A 14,508-nucleotide genomic window follows, 5' to 3' on the forward strand; every position below is an offset into this window, starting at 1 on the left:
ATAGAGGGAAGACGCATCCTGTAATCAGGTCACACTTCACTGTAGTCTCAGCATCCGTCTCTCGTCCTTTAAAACAGAGGATTCGAGACATCAGACAAAATGGTGTGGATGAATGATATGGGATGTCTTCTCGTCCCGTTGCTGATGCTCGTACGGTTTTCCGTGCAGGTGGACGTTAAAAGCGGGAAAGAAGCGGAGAAAACGGGGAATTTCATGGAAGATGAACAGTGGCTGTCCACCATTTCCCAGTACAGTCGCAAGATCAAGCACTGGAACCGCTTCAGAGATGTGAGTTGTCTTTAAGACGATGAATGGTCACATTACATGACTCTATCTGCTTTAGCTCGTATCAATATCGATGTTTTAGATTTGTTAGGAAGTGTTAGGAATTGCTAGTTCCTTAGACAACAGTAGTCCTTCAACATTCCTTAAGAAATCGATCTTCCCTTTGAAAGCAGTTGCATTTAAGATGATAAAAGATCTTGGGATACAATAGGTTGAACTGTTGGGTTCATGCTGAAAATAGTAAAATGCTTTAAATGAAGACTTTAGACAAATCTTTGGATGTATTTTGCATAGCCAGGTACAATGCTCAGATGCTCAAATCTTCAGTCAAACCCTTATAGCCTAATTGGTAACAATGTACCATCTGTTGTTGTTTGTTTAATTGACAATAGGTTTGATTACAGTATAAAGCAGATTGCATAGAGTGGCATTCATTGCCCAGCCGGTGGATGTGATGTAATAATAGGCAACTTTAATAATTGATTAGGACTTCACATGTATTCAGAGGGAGATTTATGGATTGATCAATCTTGCAAAGGTTATATTGTAGCATGTGTCACTGTACAGGTATGTTATTTGACCCAGTATTTAATGGTATTTCTTTATGAATATGCATAAAAATGGTCAAAAATCAGTGATTATAATAAATGTGCAACACTATCAGAATTATTAGATAAAGTGATGATTGATATTAGGACTTCATGTTTATTCATAGTTGGCGGTTGACCTACCGTTCTTCTGTTATTTTCTGTTGAGTTCTGCTCCAAATGAAACATTAAACCGGCCAGCAGAAACTGTGATTTATCTCCATCAGTGTTTGGCTGGCAGCTATTTTTACCCTTCTAGAACTGGATTAAGTGTATAACTCCTTAAATGATTACGTGGAAAAACATCTAGGAGAACCAGGAATTTATCAAAATATGGGAATGAAAAGATTAAGTGTGAATTAGACCGGGATTATAAATAGATGGACACAGCATTTCTACATCAGTGGCTTACATTCAAACTAGGCCCTGCAGCAGACTCTGTATTCTCCAATCAATGTATATTGATCACACCATCTCACACATATGAATAGCAGAGGAGCGATGCTTGTCCGACACATGCAGATGTTTTGGTGGGAGAAAAGTAAACCAAAAGAGCTTTTAGGCGAAACAACTCGGCCCTTGTCTCTGGCTTAACCATCAAATTAAAATGCAGGTTATTCCTTCTGTTTCTTGAACTGTACTTGAGGAGGTGACACTAAAGTTGCACGCTGTCAGCTGTTTTGTTTGGGTTGTCATGTCATTGCACAGATGGGGAGTCCCTTATAATGAATGTTTAATACAAACGAGCATTTTTTCCCTTTAACTTTCAATTTGTGCAAGATATGACAGAAGCAGGACCCATTGAACAAGAAGATACATCAGAAGATGCACAGAGGTTGAAGGTTTTGTAGCACAGGCCACACAATTGTAGCACAAGTATAACACATTACAATCTCTAAAAACAACCACAAGTGCAGTTCATCACTTAAACAGGCATGTGACTGACAAAGGACATTTGTGTTCCATAAAGGGCAAACAAAATGCTTTTAAGACAAACATTTTCTTGATGTGCAAATATGGCAGGAATATAACACCTCTGGATTAACATTAAGTCAATATCACTAATCCAAACAACATCCATCCGTTTTGGTTGAGCATTTGATATATCGATATGACTCATAATAATTATGATTTGTATTACTAAATAAAAATTTGAAACAAAATAGAAATATTACTACTGTAATAACACACACAACAAACTATCACTTCATACAAGCAGCTCTGTTTCACACCCGCAAAACTGTATCGCACACGTGTTACTGTGGTACTGATTTTTTTGTAACACGTTTGACATGTCGAACTGTACAGCCCTGATTAGAATCAATATCAAAATGTGTTTATGAATGGTTTTATATGATGGTAAACACATGCTAGTGCTTGAAAACATTTGTATTTTTTTTTAGATAGCAAGGATTCGCACCAGAGACAGCGACAGGCCCTCTGACACAGTTCAGTACCTTTTTAACAGTCACCTGTTATCTTTGATCAGAGACAGAGACGGAACTGATGTAGATCCTGAAAGTTAATCTCTCTCTCTGAACTCGGCTTATTTCATTTTTAAAGTGACAAAGGCAAATAATCCAAATTGATGTTGGCTCTCAAAGTCCTTTGAGGTTCTCGCAGCAGAATAATGATATAACTCACGCGAACACTGATGAAAGCAGCAGAACATGAAAAGCCCATGACATTAATATTTCATATACATTTTGCATTCCATTTTTGGTTGATTCTATCATTTGTATATTTTAGATAAATGAGATCATTGTAATGAGATTTTATTGAGCGTTTCCTCCCCTTTAAAAAATAAAATAAAATGTCACATGCCATTGCAACCACACAGGCCTATGGTGAGAAAGTACAATAAAACAAAGATACAGATGAAACAGTTTTTTAAGTTTTTCAGGTAAAATAGGTCTATTTAATGGTAGCATTCAAATACAGAAATTGACTAAAATAATCAAAATGTAAAAAAAAAAAACTGCACAGTCTTCACTGTATGAATTAAATACACATTGATTCTTATTAAAGCTATTAACATTAATACATTGATCCTATTGACACACATCTGATTTCGAACTGTTTACATTCAAGTTATAACTGACTGCGTTTACGTGAATATTTGCCAAGACATGCTTTTTGACATAATTGTGTGTGTATTTGACCGTCTTTTTTTAAAGTCTAATAATTTGCAAAAGAGGTCTGAATTCGTGATCACATGCTGCCTGAGAGGCAGCTTTCTGTGCGCGCGCTTCGGGGTCGGGTGTGTGATCGCTCGTTGACATCTGAAAACATCCTGTCTATGGAGAATAGTTAGTGCAAGGCTACATACAGCACATTATAATTTGCTCCCATCTGGGAATCTTAGTGAAGTCAGATTCTCATTTTAGCAAACTGAGTGAGGTCCATTTAAAAAGTCATTCAACATAAAAGTTTTCATTTGGTTGATTGATTGATTTATAATGCTTGATACTTTTGAGACTTCCAAATTATAATATAAAGTTCTATTCACATTGAGTTATTCACTTTTTTTTTTTTTATAACAGTAGCTGCATTAGATTTGATTAAATCACAATCTGATAAATTCTGACTGCTGACATAGACTAGAATCAGTACCACTTTTGTCATGCTCTCTTATTTATTTCCAGAAGTGGAAAATTAAATCTTATTTCATGCTCAGTATTTAAGACCAAATATACTGCAGGAATGTAATAGACTGGGCAGTTTAAAATGACAAATCCCCTTTGGATACAATTATATTCACCATTGCCTTTGCCACATTCATTTTGAAGTGAGCTATATATCAGATTTTCCCAACATTGTAGTCTACATATAAACGAGATATGATAAAGAATAATTCAAGAGATTAAAAAAATTATATAATGGATCAATTCAGTGCACATTTGCTCGCTAGACTTTTTTTGTGCGCTAATAAACATCTTGTGGAGTGATATGTTCACATTCATTATCTGTAAACACTATTAGAGTTGCTAAGAGTAAATGGCTCTTATTGCACCCCACACACACTGTTAAAGAGAGAAACCAGGAGTGAATCTGTTATCTATTCTACTGAAAGCAAACAACCAAATACAGTGGCTGGCAAACCCACTCCCCCCCCCCCTTCACAATGTAGAAGAAGCTCATTAAAAGTCAGTGCTTTCCCTCATTCCAGAACGCCGTGTCGGCTTGCACCTGTTTTTCCACCACTACATTTTTAATGAGGAAAAATGTTTCGAGCCTACACTGAAAATGGTGTTCCATTTAACCAATCATTGCCATTTCATTTAGAGTGCACTTCTTTTTTTAATTCTTGGTGGGTGGAGGAAGCCTGTTCTTTGTGATTGCTTTAGATGTGTCTTTTTCTTAATTTATGAAAATTTCCCTGTGGATTAAATGTTGAATGCATTAGGACAGAACTCTGTCGAAGGCTTCGTTTGGCACCGCTAAGCAAGTTTGTGTTTGTCGCTGATGAACGTAGTTTAAAATAACCTGACAGTATGCAAAAAAATGCATCGATATTTGGCTGTCAAATTGTCAGTGTCAATCTCATCTGACTAGCCGAATGGATGTGCATCTGCAGAGAACCTCAGCGCTGGCCCATCACAGCTCCAGTCCATCAAGATTCCTCTCGTGGTGGGAATGTCCTCACAACTGCCAGAGATAGCATATGGTCCATAATTACGGATAATGCAGTTTAAGATGATACACCCAAATACCCCATTAAGCTCTCAGCCGTAAATCAGCATTCAGTGCTCTCAAATGCAAAACATTACGCTTTCTTTTGGAACTCAGTCGATGCATGTTTACGCACATCTGTTTGTCACTCTCAGCCCGAATTGAGACTCAACAGGCTGGATTGTCCAAGGAGGAGGTCTGCGGGACAGGGGAAATTGAGTGCGGTAGAATGGCTGTTGAGAAAAGCGAGTGAGGGCATTGCAGCAGAGTGTCTTGGCTATAGACCAGGAGTGTAGGTGGGCTTTAATTGAGTGGTGAGAAACTGGCCTTTCATCATTCTGCTCCTGGGGTCTGGGCCTTTCTTGCTGAATTAGACTTTTTATCTGGAAAGTGCAGGTGCCGTGAGTGGCATACCCAGGCTAATTTGGTCCAGTTTGAGGCATGAAATGGGTCTTACAGCTCTTTTAACATGTCTTTTTCCTTCCAATATGTGGAAAGGAACGAGTGCTATCTTACATTTCTGTCACTCTCTTGGCTGTTTCCTGCAGCCCCTGGGAGTTTGGGTACCAAACACTGTGTTCTCTGAAGATCAAGCTGACTTACTAAACCCACAGAATTATAAAAGGCTTTTGTTCTGGGCATCCAGTTACAAATACAACAATGACAGTGTTATTTTTGCCCCCTAAGATTGCTCATCATTGATGAAGGTGGCATTTATTTGAAATGTACTTAAAATAAGACATGCTGGGTTTTTTTAAATGTCCAATTTAAGTGACTTGTTTTAAACCCCATTTAAGTGAATTTTGCCTCCAGCGGTAATGAGGAAGGATTAAGCCTAAAGAGCTCCATAAATGTATGGAGTTAATATGAACTGTCAAGCCTGTATTCCCCTATAACCCCCAGCATTTGAGTCCTTCATTTCTTCCATTCTCAAGCAGAGGAAGCCTTATTGACTGCTTCTGGTGTCAGGTTTGCTCATTTAAAGGCAGCACTTGCCTGTGCTGTTTTGTTCTCCCTCACTTTCAGAGCTGTTGGTTCCTTAGAATCGGTTGGAGTGTTATTGACGCTGAAGAGGCCAGAAGATTGAACATTACTGACTGAAGCAGTTTTTCTGGGCACATTGGAGATAATTTGACACTCTAATTTGCATTGAGAAAAATCTAAATTTTCGTCTAATGTGTGTTATAGTTTCTGCACTGCCTATCTGCTATTGGTCTGACTACCATAGTTCTGCCCCAAACTATTAAAAAATGTAATTTAATATATTTAACAGCTAGTTACAGTCCTCGATTTGGATTTTCTGAGTGCCTTTACTAAAATACTAATACAGACCAATATATGAGTGAATCTATTCACAAAATAAGGTGAATAGATTCACCCATAAGATGAAAATCAAAATCCAGGACTGGAAATAGCTGTTGTATATATTAAATTACATTCACCAAGGATAATAACTATAACTATATAACTATTCACCCTATTTTGCAAAGCGAAGTTAGCTGTTTTCTGTGAATGTGCAAGTCTTTTGATTCATTAGCCACTTTAAGTTAATAACTAGAAGAACAACTAAGTGAAGTAAATGGTAAAACTATTTATGCTACAAACCAGTGTGTTTATAATTATGTTAATACATTAAAATATTATGGAATGAAATACCAGTTTGCAATATCAAGCAGTATAAAGAGCTATTTTGTACAGCTACAAATAACTGGAAGTGGATGACACCGGAAGTCTTGCACACTCAAGTTATAATATATATCTAATGTTAGAAATAAGATGAATAGGGTCATGTGGTCAACTGATTTGTTCAAAATTACAGATCATTCATTTAGGAATGAAACAGGTGACTGTCCTTATTAAGTCAATGAATCATTCCCGCCTCAACCGATTCGTTCAAACACTCTGAAATGAATGTGTTGACTCATACTAAAATTCAGAGTCAGTTCATTCGCATTCGGAGATCGACTATTTTTGACTGACAAAATGCCGGCGGAAACAGCTACAGTTAGTTGTTCAAAATATTTATTTTTAATAAACTCTGTGTACACAAACAATTTTCTCAATGATTGAGTTCATGTGTAGAGCCCCTGGTGATACTTCGAGCAAAGTTTTATGTTGTGTCGAGCCTTCTTAGTGTTTTAAAAATAGAGATTTTTGATACTATCATATACGTGCATCTAGCTCTCCCATTCAAAAGGCAATTTGACTTAAAAACTTAAAAGTGGCGTTTCCATTCTAATTATGCTTTTAAACGAATGTTTGCCTCGGGTAGATTACAAAAAGACCATAGGTTGCATTTTGGCGACAGTTACCCTTTAATTACGCAAAGGCGTGTAGTAACACAAGTAGCATTACGCATTCCTGATTTTTGTCGCGCATGCGTACCTGCGTACCAGTTATGTGCACCCCTGACTATAACTATATATTTTTAATAATCATTCTAATCAGAACAAAATTCTTACATATTGTACCTTTAATGAGTAATGGGTGTGTTTTGGGCGTAACGTGCAATAAACCAATCAGAGTGTCATTTCCCATTCCCTTTAAAAGCCAATTACACTTGCACCATATTTATTTACTTTGCGGAATTTGCAAGTCTACGCAAGCAGACTATCTACGGGACACACCAAATTCCACCATATCTTTATGTACACACACAATATTAATCTTTTACATTGTAATCCTTTTATTTTTAATATTTGGCTAGTTTGAGGTCTGCTGTGCATCCTTGTGTGTGTAATAAGCAGAGTGTACACACGTTGTGCAGCTGCCTATAGGCACATATTACTAGTGCGCCCTTTAAATAAAAAAAATTATACTGTGCCATTGACTCAGATTTTTATTGGTCAACGGTGCTGTATTTCAGTTGCCTCAAAATAGCAACGCGCCAACATTGCGCTTGAACACAACTTGTTTTCAGGCCAGCATGCCAATGGGCGCACAAATAGGTGAAAATGCATTTTCTATTTAAACAACATGGACGTGAAAAAGATTACTGTGACCGGCTGAAACTAGCAAAGAACACTTGCGTCGAGCCTTGCGCCGCATTGCGCCAGGTGTTTGATAGGGCCCATAGTGTTTGAGTATCTGATTTTAACAGTACTTAATTTTACCTGAATGTAGGCTAAAATATGCATTAGTCCTTTATTTATTTTCTAAAATCGAAAAAAAAGCCAAACACTTTAATATTGCAATAAATCAAGGTCGACACCTCTCAAACGTCAACATTCAAGTCTCAGTTAAGCTCAAGGGCTCAAAAAAATAAATGAAATTGAAAAAGTCAAAGCCTACTTGCACTGGACGTGCTGGTTTCGGCCTCATCACCAGCTGCAGCTTTTGTAGCAGAAATAAACTGATGCAGAAAAAGTTAGGTGACATGCAAATGTATATCTGAGTAAAGAGTACATATACTTGTATGTAGTCAAGTAGAGAGGAAATGTTGCTAATATCTTTGATACTCAGTCAAAGTACAAATTAACCAAAAAGATTCTGTACAGCAACTAATTACATTTTCTCAAATACTTTACACCACACTTTACTCAATATTAACCTTCTAGTTTATTGAACTGTTGTGTAATACTTGAGCACTTCATTTTGTTCCCACCTGGGGCACAAGTTGGCAAACTATGATTTATCATGATAAGTTATGTGTAAATTGCTGAAATTGTTAAAATTATAATGTGATCTCATTGTCCATCTGTGCGTTATCCATTATAGAGTGTTACAGTGCTGCGGATCTGCTGGGCATTTGTGCTAGATGGATCACTTCATCTGTTTACAATGAGTCAGGCGTAGGGCTGCACGATAAGGGCCAAAATGATAATCACGATTATTTTGATCAATATTGAGATCACGATTAATTATCACGATTATTTTTTGATTTTAACCAAAACAATTTTTTATTGTCACACAAGCTAATTACATTTACTGCCTTCACATCCATATTGTGCAACATTCCTGCTAATGTACAGATATGTGCATCAAAATAAAATAGGTCCTCTAATTCACCAAAATTCAGTGAATCTCCTTAAAGAATAAATACAAATAAATTAAAACAATAAAGAAAATGTAGCAAAACTTCAACAGGGCACTATTAAATATAAACTTGCGTTGCACCTGCATAATGGATGTGAATAAAACTCAAAATATATACAGTCAATAAGAAACAAATATTCCATAACAGAATGTAACCAAATAAGAACATTTCAAGGCAGAATAACTATGCAGAAAAGAGTACTGTAGTTTACAGGTTTTTGGAAAGAAACACTAGCCTGTCAACATTTTCTGGCTTGAGGGATGAGCGAAGGCAGGTCACCACATTCCCCCCTGTGCTGAACACCCTCTCAGAGGGAGAACTTGTAGCCGGGATGCATAAGTATTTCTTCGCCAGTTTTGATAGACGTGGGAAGAGTCTCTGATGTTCCCTCCACCAGTCTAGCGGGTCCTCCTCACTGTCTAGGTTACCTGATTGTAGGTACGACTGTAGCTCAGAAGATATAGCTTGTTGTTCTTGGAGAGGACTGAGTCTTTGTGTGGCTGCCGCTGCTCCCTCAGCAGTCTTGAAGAAACTCCCCAAGGTCTTTTTCTTTTTTGTAGTGGGTGCATCCACAGCAGTCTCACCATGGGGATCAGTTGGGCCCATCTCCTTGAAGAGTGTAGTAAATAAGATATGATTAATACATAGCCCTAATAATCTAAACATATTCAACACTCATTTCCAGAGAGTACATTACACCACTGGATTTTATATCATTTTAATCCACTTAAAAGCATTAATTTATCAAATATTCTGCAATTATATACATTTACTTACAGCCATGGCTGCAGGTGCAGTCCTGGCCATTTCAGAAGTCAGTCTGGCATGAATTGGTGCAACATTGTCCTCACTGACGTAGCTGAGCTTGAACCGTGGATCTAGCGCAGAAGCCATATCAAGCAGTTCTTGTGTCAGAGGGTCATTGTATTTTTCATCCAGATAGCTCAGGATTTTTGTCTTGATGGTGCTGGTTAGGTCTGTCTCATCATCGTTCACTTTCAAGATGGAGGATCTGAAAAGGTGGAGGACTGGCTTCACAAAGGAAACGCTGACATACTTCTCACTGGAAAGCGCATCAGTAAATTCCAATAGAGGGCTGAGGGATTTGTTTATGGCCTCGAGGACATCGGTGTCCTGCCAGGTGGGGATGAGGTGTCTGGCTTTTCTGTCATCGGACAAGACCTGAGAAATCGCCCTCTGCTGCTCCAGGACTCGTGCAATCATTGCTTGCCTTGATCCCCACCTTGTGGGACACTCGGTCTTCAGTGTATGCTCTGGAAGCTTCAGTTCTCTTTGTGCCTCCATTAGCTGCTTTTTACGTCGCCAGCTGTAAGAGAAACTGCTTACCAGCTTTTTGCAGAGACCCACTGCTCGATCAATCCGAGGATCTCTCATTGCATTCTCTAAAAACAAGAACATGAACAAGTCAAATCATATGTAAAATTAAATCAAAGATTTGATAAACAACCCGAATCATATTGTTCAAGATTAAAGTTAGTTAAATCTTATGTCAGACAACATGAGTAAAACTGTTTGGTTTTGGTTTCTTAACACTAGCAGAAATAACAGTTGTTGTTATATTAAGCTACTATTGTTATTATCAGTAACATATTCACACACATTAGTTACTGATCAATTCCCATTAATAATCACAAATAACATATTATTTCAATTAATTATATATATTTTTAATTAATATACAATTATTGTAATATTTTTCTTTTATATATATATATATATATATATATATATATTTTTTTTTTTTTTTTTTAACTTAATATACAATTCTTTTAATCATTTTTTAATATAACTTTTACTCACCTATTGCTAGATGGAGTCTGTGGCCAAAGCACTGAAGCCTAGTCCAATTATTTAGAGAAGCTGCCTTCACCACATTAGCTCCGTTGTCTGTTGTAATGCAGACAAGCCTCTCCTCCTGCAAGCTCCACGAGGCCATCGCCTCCCTCAGGCCCTGGGCAATTGACTCTCCCGTGTGATCTTGCGGGAAAAAAGATGTTTGCAAGCATCGACTCTGCATTGCAAAATCCTCATCGATGTAATGAACTGTCAAACTCATGTACGGATCCATTGTCCTGCTTGACCACAGATCCGTTGTAGTTGCAAAGTACTTTATATTGGCAAGATCACGCTCTATTTCCCCTCTGCGTTTTATGTACATCGCAGGTAGTGCCACCTTTGAAAAATAATTACGCGAGGGGATCACGTATCGTTTATCCAGAGTTTTGACCAAGAATTTGAAGCCTTCGTTTGTCACCGTGTTTATTGAGCACATGTCTTTAGCCAAATGAAATGCGACTGCATTCGTTATTTCACTGTGTCTTTGGGAGGTGGATGGGTATGGTGATGCGCTAAAGAGGCTCGCTTCGATGGATGCCTGAGTTGATGTTGTGGGATGATTAGTCTTTGCAACGCATTTCTTGGCCCTCATACATTCATCATATTGAACTTTATGGTGTTTTTTTAAGTGGTTAAAGAGGTTCGTTGTGTTGCTTTGTGGCGCCAAAACAACTTTATGGCACTCTTTGCATATGACCTGTTCTTGTTTTGTGTCACTTGCCTGAAACCCAAAATGTTTCCACACAATGGATGACGATCCGATTCTCGGGACAAGCCCCTCGACCGCTCCCTCTGCTACGTTAGACATTTTTTATAGCCTTATGAGTCGACCGACTGCTATCTGTTGTGGTATTTTCCTCACGCTACTCTGTCTTCTGTCTGTGACTGTCTACATCTGGAAACTGACTGAGCTGCTGCGCGGTGCAGGGAACAACTCTGATTGGTGCATGGACGCACGTGATCAGACAGCGGCTTACAGAGCGCTAGATTGGCTTTGAAAAAAAAAAAAAAAACTTTAATACAGAGCGTTCTATGAACGGAATGACGCATTTTAAATATCGCTCGATCACGCGAATTTGATCGTGGGAAGCCAAAATCGTGATCGTGATTAAAATTCGATTAATTGTGCAGCCCTAGTCAGGCGTCACAAAGTCAAATTGTTAAATGTCTCATGCATCAAAGTGCACATGGTAACCTCGTATGTGTCTCAATAAAGATAACTGTAATAAAAGTCACCATGAAGCATTCACCCTAAGTTATGTTTTCACTTAAATGCATGAGTCAGTGACAAATACTCTTAGGGCATTCTCACTGAGAAATCAGCACTCTCTTTGAGGTTCTTTCCTGGAGGATCTGCGTGCCGCTCTTGGCTCTACAAAAACCCTTACAGAATGGCAGGCCAGAGTTTTTTCTACATGTGGAAAGCAAGGATGTTCACAGTCAAAGGGGGGGGGGGCTGTTAGCGAAGCTTTTGATGTTCCCGTGTGCCGCTAATCTGAAAAGCCCAGTCGGAAAAGGCCCTATGCATAAATCAAGTGGGAGGCTTGTACTTGCCTGTCAGCTATAGCCATGGTGTGACAGTGAAAACATAGTTTGGAAGCTTCCGATATAATACAGTATCTGTTTTTCCCTTGATTTTTTTTAGCTTGTGGAACACGACCGATTAGATTCAGAGTCAAAGGAATAGATGTGTGGGCCCTCAGCTTCATGCACTGCCTGGGGTGTTTATGAACTGTAAGGAGCCTGCGTGATTGCCAGCAACACTGGGATGTGATGAATATGTGGGTGTGAGGCCATTGTGAGGTCATTACCACCAGGGTCCATCCGGCTTTAATCAATTATGGAAGGCTGCTTCTCTGTGCGCCTCCAACAAGGAGTAATTTTGAGCATGCCAAACTTGTCAAAGCAAACCTCTAGAATGTGTGGAAACAGAAAAGGCAAAATAGAGACAGCCAAACTTGAATCCCCTTAAGGTTACAAGGCATGACATGAAATTAAAGAGACAAGTGACACACTGAAAGCAGGTTGCCAGGCACTGTTGTTCAGTAGTGCTTCAGCTCATTGAGTGTACTTATTACTTATTACATCATGTAATATTTATTCGGTTTGCAGTGGGACTCAAAAGGCATTTTCTCAGGATAGTCCTATGCTATGACTAACAACAGAACCATAAAATACACCAAAAATGCAACATAAATTCACAAAAGTTATACATTTTATTTGTGCGCTGTAATCCAGATCTTTAGAATCCATACGATTGTGAGGAACAGACCCAAATTTGAGCCTTTATTCTGCGATCTTCATCTCTATTCTCAGCAGCGACATGAAACGTCAAATCCCACACTCCTTACATAAAAATGCCGCCTCAATAAGCTTTACGACATGTTGTATGGCAGAGATATCAGTGATATCACTATCACGCTTATTGGCTCCCCTCTACTTTGTCACAGATTGCAACATGCCGTGTTTTGGGACATGTGTGTTAGAATGTGAAATGTGTGCTTTCTCATAGTGGATCAGGATTTTCTGCGAATAATAACGCTATGTTAACATAGCTTAATGTATTAAGACAGCGTGATTACAACATATAATACAGTAAACTCATTGATGCATATTATATACAACCAGATGAGCCCATAACATGAACGTAACCCATTAAATGGCATGTAAAGGGGTTTCTTTATAATAGTTTCTGTGGTAAAATGCTTAACTTGAAACTGTTGCATTCAGATTCTGGGTTCATTTGCTTGCCTGTACATAGCATGCTTCATTATAAGGTGTATACTGAATTTGGTCCTCCATTATCATTGTTTTAATAAATTACGCATATTCTTTATAATGGTTTGCTGTGGGATAACACTTAACGTGCATAGTATCAAATGTATCATCAATAAGGTGCATACTGAATTTGGTGTTTTAACATCACTATATTAATACTTAGTAAAAAGCTGATTAAAATAACAGTCGGACAGTGGAGGAAGGCATTGTTTTGCCTTCCAGGTGGGCGTTCATATAAGGTTCACATCACGTGAAAAAAATTATTGAAAGGTAAATACGATAGATTTGTGTTCCCTGATGCCTTTGTGCCATGTTTCTGTCGCAGATGTTTTCATAGAAGCAGCAACAGAGGAGCACAATAGTGCATATATGGCATGGAACTTGTCAGGTATGAATGAAAAAGACAGATCCAGTTCACCCGCCAACTGTTGCTTGAACACACGCGCACACGCATGTGTGTATCACTTTTGATCTTCTTCTCATGTGCCAATCAAATGCTTGTGTGTCATAAAAACATGCACAGGTGTTATCAGGGCCTCCAAAATCGAAGATGAATTTACAGAGTGCATGTTCAGACATGCCCGATGACATTTCAGACATACGAGGAATAAAAGAGCTGTCAGTCAACACAGGAGGGGTTGATGCGTTCTGTGGTGTTTTTGATGAGACCATGATCCTCTGAGGGATAGTCCTGGCAGCCTTCACTCAAGGCAGGCCAAAGATGAGCTGACTCCGGATACAGGAGAGGCTCATGGGGAGGACTGCTTCCTAGATAGTCTCAAGTGCAGTTGACTCTAAAATGTCTTTATGCTTTCAAAGACAACAAATTGTTGGGTTTACTCATGTGGTCAAATTTTTGATGACAATTGAGCTGTTAATATAATGATTCATAAGGAGAGGAAAGGTCCTTCGGTAAGGAAAGTATGTAATTTCCTCTGTATCCCCCTTCTTCCATTCGATAGTGAGACAGATAACGCCCCAAACGCAAACCATCGGTTGAGCCACTGTTACTTATTGTTGTTTCTGCATATAGAATGCAAGAGTCGGGTTCTGGAATGAAAAATACCATTCATTTTCTCCATAGGGGAATTCATGTTGAACAACAACTTATAAACCTTTAAAGACAGACTTACTGTAAGCTACAAAGTTGTTAATCAGTGGTATATGGTTTTGTTGAAGCTATCAGTCCTCAATATTTAAACTTTTTTTTTTTAATCGCATTCAAGAGGGGAATGCCTAATGAAAAATGATTCTGCAGATAAATAGCCATTAATCAGAAAATCGCGACAAAAG

At 38.4% G+C, this 14,508-nt stretch overlaps 2 protein-coding genes across 2 annotated transcripts in view; one reads left to right on the forward strand and one right to left on the reverse strand.

The window, feature by feature from the left end:
- spock2 (SPARC (osteonectin), cwcv and kazal like domains proteoglycan 2) overlaps positions 1-14,508 on the forward strand; it is a 35,775-nt gene continuing 21,267 nt past the window's right edge. The window contains exon 1 of the mRNA XM_079635891.1: positions 1-288. Within this exon, the coding sequence (XP_079492017.1) occupies positions 100-288 (189 nt within the window). The 5' untranslated portion in view covers positions 1-99. The remainder of the gene's footprint in view (positions 289-14,508) is intronic.
- LOC307010839 (E3 SUMO-protein ligase ZBED1-like) lies at positions 8,336-11,573 on the reverse strand. The gene is made up of 3 exons (XM_079635889.1): positions 10,402-11,573; positions 9,358-9,983; positions 8,336-9,189 (listed from the first exon to the last, which is right to left on the reverse strand). The coding sequence occupies exons 1-3, from the start codon at positions 11,243-11,245 to the stop codon at positions 8,788-8,790; spliced, it is 1,872 nt and encodes a 623-aa protein (XP_079492015.1). The 5' UTR covers positions 11,246-11,573; the 3' UTR covers positions 8,336-8,787.

The sequence above is a fragment of the Phoxinus phoxinus genome (assembly GCF_949152265.1).
Source record: "Phoxinus phoxinus genome assembly, chromosome: 14".
Taxonomy (NCBI): domain Eukaryota; kingdom Metazoa; phylum Chordata; class Actinopteri; order Cypriniformes; family Leuciscidae; genus Phoxinus; species Phoxinus phoxinus.